Source organism: Bidens hawaiensis, unplaced genomic scaffold (genome assembly GCF_021521415.1).
Source record: "Bidens hawaiensis isolate Kalapana, Puna unplaced genomic scaffold, B.hawaiensis_p1.1 tig00051372_1, whole genome shotgun sequence".
In the NCBI taxonomy this organism is placed as follows: domain Eukaryota; kingdom Viridiplantae; phylum Streptophyta; class Magnoliopsida; order Asterales; family Asteraceae; genus Bidens; species Bidens hawaiensis.
The window spans coordinates 62,304-75,419 of record NW_027506189.1 but is presented as its reverse complement, the minus strand read 5'-3'; the positions used below and the strand labels follow the sequence as shown (position 1 = coordinate 75,419).

Genomic DNA, 13,116 nt, shown 5'->3' with positions numbered 1-13,116 from the left:
GGTCATAAATGGCTTCGGTATCCACATCGAACAAAGGGAAGTTGGAAGGCGGGACGCCTTTCTCAACAAACCCTAGACCAAGCAGGAAGCCGGCCTTTTCCCCATCCTCATGAGAAGCGTTGAGGGCTGCGGTCATAGCATCATCGTAAGAGGTCTCTGAAAAGACCCGACGCACAACCTACAAAGAAAAAATACAAGTATTAAAACTTTTTCTTACAAAAGAAAAGCGAGAAGGTAAAGTTAAACATACCTGAGGCAACGCTTCTCGAAGAAGCCATTGGAGGGCAGCTTGAGCTTCGTTATGGGCGCGTTCGGCTTCGCTCTTGTTAAGGTTGGCAAGTAAAACTTCCTTTGCGGCAGCCTCTTCGACGCCCTTAAGCTTCCGCTCGGTGTGGTCAAGCACCCCTCTTTGGTCCAAGATTTCCTGGAGTTTCTTGGCATCTTCCATTGCCAAGGCATCATGAGCGCGTTGGAGAGCCTCTAATTTGGCCTTGAGCTCCTCATTCTCCACACGCAAAGGCTCAGCAATAGCTTCAGCCTTGGCAGCCCTCTCGGTTGCGTTTCGCGCAGTCTCCCTGGCCAGCCGAAGCTGTTCATTCACAGCTTGGGCAGCCTTGGAGCGGGCCTCGAGTCGCGCCTGAACTTCAACCTCGAGGGCCTTGAAGGCCTTCTCCTTGTCGGCGGCAGCTGCCGCCAGCTGTTGGTTCTCCTCCCGGAGAGCACGCGCCTCAGATACGTCCTTGGCGCGAGCTGCTTTCAACTTGTCGTTTTCACGACAAAGCAGCTCGACGCACGGCTGCATCCGGGCTTGGAGAACCCGAAGCTCATTGGTTAGCCTACCCTCCTGGTAGCTAGCCATGGCTTCCCCCAACGCACCATGAGGAGCAGCGTGGCGAGCCCAGTCCACGCACTCCACAGGGGTACGAAGGGTTGTTCCTCGGCGTATGTTCCATCGCGGAACATACACTTCATTGGAATCCGACACTGCAAAAGAAACAAAGGCAGTAAGGAAAAGATAAAAAACATAAGGGAAAAAGAAAGGAACCCTACGCACCTGTAGGGTCAATGACAGGCCGATAGCCGCCAAACCCATCACCTGAACCTAAAGGAAATCCATCCAACAGGTCTGGCAGACGGGAAGGGGGCAAAGATCGGCGGGAAGCCCTGCGCGTACCTGATGGTCCGGCCGTAGGTGCCGGTGGCGCGGGCATGGTGGCAGCCGCCGTGGTCGCCGTTGTGGTCGCCGCCGCGGTCGCCACCCCCTCAGCAGCAGCAGTAACCGCCGGCTCCGTGAAGGATGCTGTAAAAATCGCACTCACGGCCGGCGGTGACGTCATCTCGGCCGGAACAGTTGGCTCAAAGGAACGAGCAACTGGACCAGCGGATGCAGGCGCAGGCGCCTGGGTCGACGCCTCAGGAAGGCTGACCGAGCCTACCGTCATTGGCGGGGAGGTACTCCCCTGCGCTTCACCCCGGAATGCGTCAACATCCACGCCTGCACAAAGAAGAAAGTGTTAGATAAATTTAAGAAGTAATAAATCTGCAAAGACATTATGATTGTACTTACGGGTTTTCTTGACCCTGAACGTACGGACGGGCGGGGAGGAACCCGATGGAGCCGGCCTCTTGGTACCGGTCACCGTCGTCTTCGTTGGTTCTCCGGAGGTAACGGTCGTAGCCTCCGGAACAGTGGTCTTCTCACCACCGGGCTTCCCCGCCACCTCTTCACTATCTGACTCCGAGTCAGATAGAACCACCGGACCAGCCGTGGAGGCCTTCTCCTTCCCTTTCCCGCCGGCAGCAGCTTTCTTCTTCCGCACCAATGGAGGAGCATCTGAGGATTCCTCAGAAGAAGACAGGTCAAGAATTCCAACAGCGGGTACAGCATTAAGGGGTTGAGGAAAGAATATCGCCTTACCTGGCCGCCGGTGGCTCAGGATCTCGTGGCCCAGCGGATAGACCTCCACAAACCGATCCGCTGTTTGCTCCAGGATGGGCAACTCGCCCTCGTCCAAAGCACGAGTTCCCATCCGCGCGGGACCGTCGGCTTCCCGCGGAAACAGAAGCGACTCCAAATCATTTCCCTCTGAAAGAAAAGAAACAGTTAGAAGACAAACTTGTATCAAAAAAGAAAAACAAGACATACCATAGGGAATAGAGTTCAAACCGTATTCGAGGAGGATGGGAACCAGAGATGCATCTTTCCACACCCGGCTCATCCCTAACACGACCATCCCGGACTCCGCAAACCGGTAAACCGGAGATTGGATCCGGGATATCTTCGAAAACCATTCCGCCTCCTGGTAGTTGGGGGCGTGAAGGCTCGGTATCGCTTGGCCATTTTTAAACTTCATGGCAAGGGGGATGGCGCGGGCAGAAATGTAGAAGAATTCCTGCTTCCACGCGCGAAGACTGCGCTCGGTGTCGCAAATCTTCAGACCCTTAATACGGGTCGTCAGGGTGTACCACCCTTGGATGCACCTCCAGGTATAGAAGGTCATCAGGCGGTCCACATGGGGCTCGATGCCCAAAATCCGGCACACCCACTCAAAATGGCGAATCTTGGCGATCGCCATGGGGTGCAGCTCGGTCAAATGGACACCGTGCCTCTCAAGGACACGGTAAACAAATTTTGTCAATGGGAATCTAAGATTCCCATAGACAAAAAATGCAGCATAAACCCCGATCGTGCCACTGGGGGCATCGTACACGGTCTGGTGGGATTCAGGAAACTCAGGCTCGAGATGATCGAGCATGAACTTCCTGACAACATACCGGTACTGATCGCCGGGCAGAGCACACTGGCACTCACCAGCAGTACCCCTGTCGTCAGCTATAGCTTCAGCATCACGAGAGGACATTTTTGCAGAAAGAAGAGTGATTTCGGGAAAATGCTTGCCTGAAAAAGGGGAGTATTTGCCGGAAATCACTAAGAAGAAGAAGAAGAGTGAAAAGTGTGAATTGCAAATAACCCTCTCCCCCTTTATATTGTAATCGCAATTAATGCGGTGAATTTAATGCGGAGGAGAGAGAAATCAAAGGTGCAATGAAACTATGACACGTGGCAAAAAGCAAGCTGGCAACAGCTGTTGAAAGGACGTGTGCCAGTAATTTCGCGGCCACGCGCCCGAAAAATCATGCCCACGCGCCTGAAAAAGCGACTGGAATGACCATGTTCTGTCACGTCACCATAACTTCCTGCACGTCCTGACACAGTCAGAAGAAACCGTCACACGACGTTTCAGATGTTTGGACTGTTCTTATCCTCACCAACCTTTCGAATTTCAAAATTCAAAATTCAAAAAGATTCAAAGGTAAGCGGGAAAATACCCCTTACCTTGGCAACCAAGTAACCATAAGACGGATGCGGGTACAGTGTTAAGGCAAAACCTTCCACATACCTAGCACCCGCAGGGAATTGAAGCCAAGAATACCCCGGCAACAAAGTAACTATAAGACGGGTGCGGATACAGTGTTAAGGCAAAACCCTTCACGTACCTAGCACCCGCAGGGAATTGACGCCAGGAGTACCTTGAAAGTAAAGTAACCGTAAGACGAGCGCGGGTACAGTGTTAAGGCAAAACCCTTCACATACCTAGCGCCCGGCAGGGAATTGAAACCAGGAAGGATCTTCTGGGCAATGCTTGTGGAAACGGAAATAACATCCCCGCATAGCGGGAACGTCGAGAAATACATTGTTTGAGGCTCCAGGATGGAATTGGTGGTTTAAACATAATTGATCACTATGTTCAAAACCACTAAAACCTCAAGGAGAATCCACACAAGTGAGACTCAACGCTCCTGACTTGCGAGAAGGTTACATACCTACCCGCATCATACCCAAAGATCAAGCAAAAAAATCGGGAATTTTTGCAAGTGACATTAGGAAACCCGCGGGAAGAATCCCCACGGAGAACCTTAAAACTAGAAACCCTTTTTAAAACCCCTTGCTTAAAGTCCAAAAGTTCACCTCACTTTATTAAACATTCAGGAGAAGAACATTGGACTGGGGGGACTTGAAGAGGTAGGTCCCAGCAGAGACCAGTAGGTCCCGCAAGACTCACCTTGAACAGGGACGTCTGCGCAAAGGCCATCTGCTCCCGCAGGACCCACCATGCTCATAGGATCTTACGCGCAGTACACAAGCTGAACACGCAGGGAAAGCCTCCCAATGGTGAAGTACCCCGCCTGTTCCCGCAGTTGCGGATACAAGCCATCAGGGAAGGCTACCCGCAGACAGCAGGGCTACACGCACAAGACACTAGCTACTTCAGTAGTCACATGAAGGAATGAGCAAGGCGGGAACAATCCCGCCTAAATGAGCCAGTCTGATTCTGAAAGATCTTTTGTACCATACCTACCAAGGTATGGATAGGACAGACGATCTGACCAGAACAGCCCATGAGCCAATCACAGGGTGACAGCTCATCGACAACAGGGCGAGGAGGAGCACCCTCTAGTACTGTTTGTCACTATTAGCCGCTGCCTACTCACCAACCCTTACTGAGGAGCATGCGCGGCCTACAGTTGGTGGAATAGTGTTACTGTTGGCCGTAACCTATTCACCAACCAGCATGGCCTGCGTACAATCCATAGTAAGTGGGACGTGCATAATCTACAGTTGGTGGAATAGTGCAGCCGACTTTGTTAACTGTTGGCCGTAACCTACCCACCAACCAGTATGGCCTGTGCATAGTCCACTGTTGGTTGAACAGGAATACTATTCAGCCGGCTGTACCTTCTTGGAAACCTACCTTCGGCTATAAATACTCCAATATCTTGGAATGGTAAGATCATCTGCTATCCAGTTATCTAGCAATCTCTTAATATACACTTATATTCAGAGCAATCTAGTCTGATTCTCACGCCGGAGGGTGGTCACAAGGAGGAACTCCCCCCTTCTCAGTGACGAGCTTACGGTGTTTGTTTTGCAGGTCTCCTGAAGAACAGCCTTCTCAGCTAGACCTCATCCGTGGGAAACATTACTTAACCCCCAGATTATCTATAATCTGTACCGGGTCACTTAGTGTTTCTTCAATCTCTACCCTAGGTTTGCACTTGGCTACTAACGGTACAGCCTTAGGCATGGTGAGACCAGGACCTTCGGTCATGTCAACTTTCTCTTCGCTCATTCGTTCCCAATCAAAGCATTGAATTATCGCCCCTAAAGTCATCCCAAGCATATGAACCGCCAACCCTTCCCCAGGACAACTCCTCCTTCCAGACCCAAACGGCAGTAACTTAAACCCGTCTCGTGTCCCATCTAACCCTTCAAACCTTTCCGGTTTGAAAGTTTCCGGATCTTCCCACACCTTCGGGTCATGATGTATGGCCCATTGGTTGACAAGCAACATCGTCCCACGCGGGACGTTATAACTGCCAACAACACAATCACTCGACGCCTCGTGTGGAACTAGCAATGGCCCTGCGGGACAAATTCGTAACGTCTCGTTTATAATACAACGAATGTAGGATAAGTTGGGTATGTCTGACTCGTCAACTAGACGGTTGTTGCCGATAACCGTGTCGATTTCGTGTTGTGCCTTCTTTAAAACGTGTGGGTGGTTTAGCAAAAGTGTCATGGCCCATTCCATGGTTCCTGCCGATGTATCAGTCCCTGCTGCTAATAAAACCTGATCACAACAATCATTAATTGATCAGTATGTGGAAATCAGAGGTGTCTGCATAACCATTTAATTGACCGGTAACAGGTCCATGACTGGTGGGCAAACCCAACTAACATTCCTTTACCAATATTTTATCTTAAAATCTATTATTTATAATGTATTATTGACACGCGTATAACCAATTTTTAATAAATCGAAAAGAAGACTATATCGTATAAGAATACTTATTTTTAAAAATTATAATACATCTTATTGTTATGTTTGTTTTTTAACGGCCAATAAATAGAGAATTGAATAGGTACTTCGTACGAGTGATCTAATGATAAAAGGTCATCGTCAACTGACCAAACCCAGCCGTAAGGAGCCCTTAACCGCCTCCAAGTTATCTACAGTTTTAGCAAAACCCACTCGTTTAAATGCTTACTGTGGTAAAATTCGGATGTTCTTAGCCCTTAGGATCGAATTAAAGATCACAATGATCCTGGTATCCTTTCATTAAGCCACCCATGTCTTTTCTTTTAAGTGTTGTTATTTGAGATTTGTTTGTCTATATATCGTTATCTGTTTCTCTTTCCTTTTATATTTGACGATTGAGAAAAACCACAAGTAAGAAAAATATTATATAGTAGAAGTGCTATGTGTCATCATTTGGTTGGTCTAATAGTTATTCATACCCGAAAATGTCACATTGAATATTATGCCACCTTCTTTAAAATATTTTGTCCTGTAGTGACTTTCTAGCAAAATTTTGCGAACATGGGCCCATATTTAAGCCACAGCCCCTAAAAGTCACATCCGAGTGAACTTGACACATGTTAAAAGGTTGCTTTGATTATTCAAAGTAGGAAAAAAAAATCAATGTTTATGTTAATAAAAAAATTGCAACAACATGTTTTATCTTCATAATTTTCCCTAACATTTATGCTGTTCTTGTAATTTTCAACCTAATTTGATATTGCATATATTAAACATAATAGCATAACTATTAAAAATAATATAAAAATGGAATATTGAAATAGAAATATGAGGAGAAAACATGTTACCAGGACAAAGCTTCGAATCATTGCGTCAGTATAGTACTCAGGTTCCGATTCTTGTAACGATAACAGCAGTTCAATCATTGTCTTCCTCTTATTTACACTTTCATCCCCTTTAGTTTTCCTAAGTTGCTCAATCAACCCTTGAAAGAACACATCTCTCTTGTCTTGCAACTTAATCAACTTCTTCTCCAAGCCCTTAACCCCTAACCAGCTCAACACCGGCAAAAGGGGGCCGTGTTTGGCTAGGGTTCGGTAGTTGGTGGGAGCTGCGGCGGAGGAGGAGGAAGTAGTAGGTGGTTAGGAGGATGAGGATGGAGATGAATAGATAAACAAGCTCCATTGTTGAAGAATGAAGAGTAAGGTGTGTGCTTTAGTTTTGGATCTTGTCTAAATTAATTAATAGCTTTAAGATAAATAGATTCAAATGTGGACGTATGGGAATGGGATACTGTGGGGTGCACGGAATTCTACTGATGATGATTACGTGTAGAATGGATCAAGACTTTTTTTTGGCTAAAATGTCGTAAGATGTTCTAGATGGGCATTGACGTTGACCGTCGACTTGGAGTTTCTTTTTGTTCATTTCTTTATTATTCGGATCACTGCATGCCAATACGCACCCGATCATCTCCATTACACCTTCACGATGAAACTCATCTATATGTAAGACAACCACGTGACTCAACTTGAACCCCTATTTTTTGTTTGTCTTAGGTGAGACTTGAACCGAAACCTTCCCCTTTTAGATTGAAGTCTTTAGGTATGAACTCTAACCATTTGAACTATATATATATCGTTGTCTCAAGTGGGACTTGAACTGCAATGGGTCGGGTTTGGGTCTTGTTTAATTAGGTATCCCCATTTCCATATCCGATTAGGAAAGTCCATCCCAAACCCGTCAGGTTTTAATTGGGTATTTATCCGTCGGGTTTCGGGTTTTGACAAAATATAACTAATCGATTGCAAATAACGATTACTAAAAAAAATAAAATGTCTCAAACAATTGTCATAAACAAGTTTCAACAAATAATATATATAGTTAAAATATTTTAGGTATAATATATATATAAATGTAAAAAGAGTTATGTCGGGTATACAATCGGGTAAACGGGTCAATGTTATCGGGTAATCTGGTCGGGTAATCGGGTTTATTACAAATCCCAAACCCGTCTCAAATCCACGAAAAAAATTCAAAACTAATCATAAACCCGTTTTAAATCCACGAAAAATTTCAAAACTAATCACAAACCCGTCCCAAAACCTAATGGGTCGGGTTTTACCTGTCCTGATTGTGTCGGATTTCAAATTTTCCCTTCAAGTTCAGGTTCCAATGTCATCCCTAAAATTAGAGTTTCTACATGTCATAGTTTATATATTTGTTTATTTATAGAAAAATAATAAGTTAATGTTTTTGGTTTTAATGATAATTTTAAGACTTTGTGTTTTCTTTTCGATAAAGTTAACATACTTATTAAGGTTTTCTTTAGGACTAAGATCAATATATTTAAATAAAAACTATTAGAACTATTTTAACTTTTTCGTGTTCCAAAAATATTCTAACCAGGTTCAGAAACCCAGACTTCATCCCTCTGGATTAGTGGGTTTTTTATTCTTCTTATATTTCCTTTTTTTTTTTTAAATTTCTGTGCACCTTATTATTTATTTTATAGATGGGTGGTGAGGTGAAGGGGGTGAAAGACTAAAATTAAGGTTCCTTACGACCATATTTTACGATGAGGGGCATCGATGCCCGTCTACAGTGCCACGTTAAAATTGAGGGCATCGAAGCTTCACCAAATAAATAAAATACAATAATAATAAAAAACAAACTAAGTTAAATATAAAAACATATTAAAATAATTACAACTATTTTTAGTTGTCGCTGGTTCAGTTAATAAAAACCCGGTTCCGGTGTTTTTTTTTCCGGGTCCGGTTCTGCCACTGCCCTCTTGTGGTCAAACTGAAATAGAAAAAAAAAACTGTGGGCTTAAGCATGGTAAAAGCCCGTTATCAAAAACACCCAAACAAAGGCCACAAAGAAACAATAATAACCATTTTTATTATTATTAACAATTTATAAAAGGGCTAGGGTTTGCATCAGCAGCTGCACCACCAACGATTTGCCTTTATCATCTTCTCTTCATCCTCAATATTTTATTTTAATTCCGGTCATTTAATTACAGCTATACTGCTAAGAATAGGAGGGCCCACCAAATTGATCCAAGCGCGCCGGTCGTTCCGCCGCCTCCCCCCCCCCCTTTCAGCGCCCCCCTAAACCACGCCATTCGCGCCCACTTCAGCGCCCATAGCGTATAGTCTAACTCGTTATTTGGAAAGTGAAACTTGTGTTAGAGACAAGAAGTTCTAGTGGGATTTAACCCAACTTGAGGTCTGTGAATTCTACCAGAACACTCGCTAATCAAGTGTAAATAACCTTGGGTTCTAAAAAACCATATTCCGGAACTCATTTGCGATAGAATTAAAACGATGTAGAGTGAAAGAGTATAGCATGAGATATCCTAACCTTTTTTAGACACCATGAGATAGCCGATCTACCAGGATGGTGGTGATTCTTAGGTTGTGTTTGTTTTTTGCTTCAAACGTTTGCAATAGGCTTATGTTTGTGTGCGCCTAGACATATGCCTATGAAGATAATTTGTTTTTTATAAATAACAAAATCCGAAAACTGCTTTTAACTTTTAAAAATAAGCTAGTATCTACCATCTTCACACTTCTTAACATTCTACCAACACCCAATGTCTAACACCACCACCACCACCCACAGTGCGCCACCACCAACACCCACCACCACCGTCCGCCACCACCACAACCCACTGTCCGCCACCACCACCGTCAACCACCCACCACCACCGCCGATCACCACCACCACCCACCATCTGCCACAACCATCGTCCACTACCACCACCCACTGTCTGCCACCACCACCACCGTCGGCCACAACCACCGTCTACTACCACCACCCACGTCCGCCACCACCACAACAGTCCACCACCCACCACTACCATCCACCACCCACCACCACTGTCCATCACCACCACCACCTACTGTCGGCCACCACCACCTTCCACTACCACCGTCCACCACCCACCACAACTGTTCATCACCACCTCCCACCGTCCACGACCGTTCACCGCATATCACAATCATTTACCACCACCAATTATTTTAGCAGTCTATAGACGTTAAATGACTTCTATTTATTGTGATGTTTGATAGGTAACTAATTTTCAGCTTATGCAGACGATATCCAGTTTATAAAAAAAATATTATATATTCAGATTTAGTGGCGGCCCAAGGGTTTTGAAGGCCTCAAGCTAACTATCAAGTTGGGGGCTTTTTTCAAACTTTTTTTTAATATAAACCCTTCTCCTTTATCCGGGCTTGGGACCGGCAATAATAACCAAAACGTTTATAGTTGGTATAGTTAAAAATTCTTTTTTAGTTATATCTTTTCAGTTAATTTTAACCGGGCCTTTTTCTACAAGTAGATCCCTTAAATTACTATTGATATTATTCCTTTGACTTGAGTCAATAATATTTAGAGGTTCATTAGCTTGATTCTCATTTGGAAGCTGATCATCATTTATAGGTTCATTGTCACTTGTTAGCTCATCAATTATAGGTTCCTCATCTTTTGTACGTTCGTTATTTTTAGGTTCATTATTTGTAGGTTGTTCGTCGTTTGTAAATTCACTATTTATAGGATGGTCGTTTTTTACAGTTTCAATGTTTGTAGTTTTTGTGGATGTGAACATTTTAAAAATATCTTCTTTTTGTGATTTAATTAAAGCCTCCTTTTTAATTCTATTTTTTTTTTTGCATAACCCGATTCATTAGTTTGATGTCAATGTGACATTAAAAAAAGTAGTAAATAACAATAGGCAAAAATTCATTTAGGGCAGATTTTAAAAATCTAAACTCTAATATAATTGGGCAAGAATTCAATTATGGAGATCCTAAATTTCTAATTCAACTTGGGAGAATTCAATTAGAAACTATTGCATAGATAATAGCATAAAGTGATTAGAATAACTAACCTCCAATTGGCATATATTATAATAGTAATATAGTAAATACCCTTAGAAGTCTTGAAGCATAAATCGAAATTACCAACTCAGGTAGCCTAACACCCAGGCCTCAGCACACACTTGAACCAAAATTGAAATAAAAAATCACAAACTATTGAATGGCGATTCAATTACGAACCAGAATTCAAAGAATATGATAATGCGATTGTGAGTATAAACATAGATTATAAGACCCACCGTATATAAATATGAACATGACGGAAATAGACAATATTCTAGAGCCGTTAGAGATTTAATGATGATTTCATTGATTCCTCTTTCCATTTTCATAAATCTCGTGAATCGTTTGCGTGGAAGATACCTATCTAATTGCATCAATTTCTCCAATCTTCCATCGACGGCCAAAGAAAAAGCCCCTAATATATTTATTACATTTTTATATAAAATTGGGGGCTTTTACATTTTTGGTGCCTAAAGCCCTATCTTGGCCCAACCAAGCTATTGGGCTGGCACTGTTTAAATTGAAGACACTCAGACCACATCTTCAGAGTTGCAGACATGAAATTAGATGAAATTAAATTATCAAAAGTTTTTTCTTAAAAACAAAGAACACTAAACAAAAACAGTGGAAATAAAAGAAATTCAATGTAGAAAGAGAGATATCATAAGTGTGAAGTCCCGTATCGATAATCAACACACAATCTAAACAAACAACCCTTGTTTATTAATCAGAAAATATAACTCTAAAAACTTATTACAAACCCTCAAACCCTAGCTCGGTTTGACTATTGATGAACCCTAACTCGGTTACACAAAACTCACCCTCTAATGTCTAACCATTACTCGGTTTATATAGACTAACCCTAACTTGTTAGCCAAGACATTACCAAATATAATAAACCTAATTCTTGGGTTGGGCCTTACACTTGGGCCAGACAACAATTGACCCAACAATCACCCCCGCAATTGTTGTACCCGAGTCACCTGACTCACCCCCTAATTTCCTACTCGAAATTGGCGGTTCTTCAACTTCACGCTTGTCATCATTCTCTTGATTCTCCCGAGGCTTTTCATGATCTCTTGCAATGCACTTTCGGATCCACTTGGCTAGAAGACACACTTGCTTCGTTTGATCATTACACGCCTTCCCTTGGGCTTGAATTACTTTCTTGACCACGCGTTTAGTTTCTTGAACACTCTTCTTTGGACTTTGAATTTTGGAACTTAGATCTTTTATTGGAATCTGACTCGTAACCGACTTGTCTTCTTTCAGTCCAATTCTTTGAAGATCCCTACCTGCAAAATTCTTCATTCCAATGATAGCTCGTTTACCAGAACTTGTTATCTTGAGATTGATCTTGTACATTCGATTCTTGGTCCTTGTCACCTTCATCAAAAGCTTACCTGTATCATCTTTCATGGTTAGCAAATCATGCTTCATGTGAATCTCGCATCCACCTTCCGTTGCTTGACCAAGACTTATGATATTGCACTGTAGGCTCGGGATGTAGTAGACATCGGTCAACAAACGTTGCTCCACCGTTTTTCCTTCAATTAAGACCGACCCTTTTCCCTGAATATCAATACAAGATTCATCTTCGAACTTCACATTTCCTGTAACACATTCATTCAAATCATAAAAATACGCTTTATTACCCGTCATGTGATTCAATGCTCCGTTGTCGAGATACCAAACATCTTTCTCCATCGACTCGGTTTCGAAACGCTTTGGAATCACACCATCTTCATTCAGAAAAACCGTTTTCTGATCACCTTTAATCATAAATAAACTTGGGTCAAAATCATCAATTTTGTTCAAATTAGATTCTTCCTTTTTCTTCATACGTTCCGGACACGTAGACGCAAAGTGACCGAACTCATCACAACGGAAACACTGAACCTGTGACATATCCTTTCTTCTCCATTGACGATCCTTTCTTTGACCCGTATACCTTGACCCACGATGTTGACCATCTCGGTTTTCACAACCATCTTGATCCTCATCCTCTCGGTATTGACCTCCGGTTTCCCGGCCTCTTCCACGTCCCTGTGAACTCGGCCAACCCTTACCTCGGCTACCAGACTGATCATACGACTTCACTTTGTAATTACTTTCTGTCCGATTGAAAAGTAACTGACCTTGTGAATTTGAAGCGCGTTCTCTCCCTCGTAGACGTTCCTCAAACGCCTTAAGTCTTCTAACAACATCTTCAAACCTCATACTATCAAGATCAACCGTTTGCTCGATTGATGCTACCAAGTTGAAGTATTTGTCTGGAACCGCATCCAGTAACTTCTTCCCAAGACATCTTGCTCGAACACGTGACTAAGACCCGTTGCCTTTGAAACCATACCGGTTATTTTTCCCGCAAACTCGTCAACAGTCTCGTCTTCCGCCAT

At 43.4% G+C, this 13,116-nt stretch overlaps 1 protein-coding gene across 1 annotated transcript; it reads right to left on the bottom strand.

Moving 5' to 3' along the window:
- Positions 1–4,982: 4,982 nt before the first annotated feature.
- Positions 4,983–13,116, bottom strand: LOC143617023 ((+)-piperitol/(+)-sesamin synthase CYP81Q2-like). Its single transcript, XM_077089696.1, has 5 exons — positions 12,974–13,116; positions 12,669–12,799; positions 12,247–12,330; positions 6,671–6,933; positions 4,983–5,633 (listed from the first exon to the last, which is right to left on the bottom strand). Exons 1-5 carry the CDS (start codon positions 13,114–13,116, stop codon positions 4,983–4,985), a joined length of 1,272 nt encoding a protein of 423 aa, XP_076945811.1.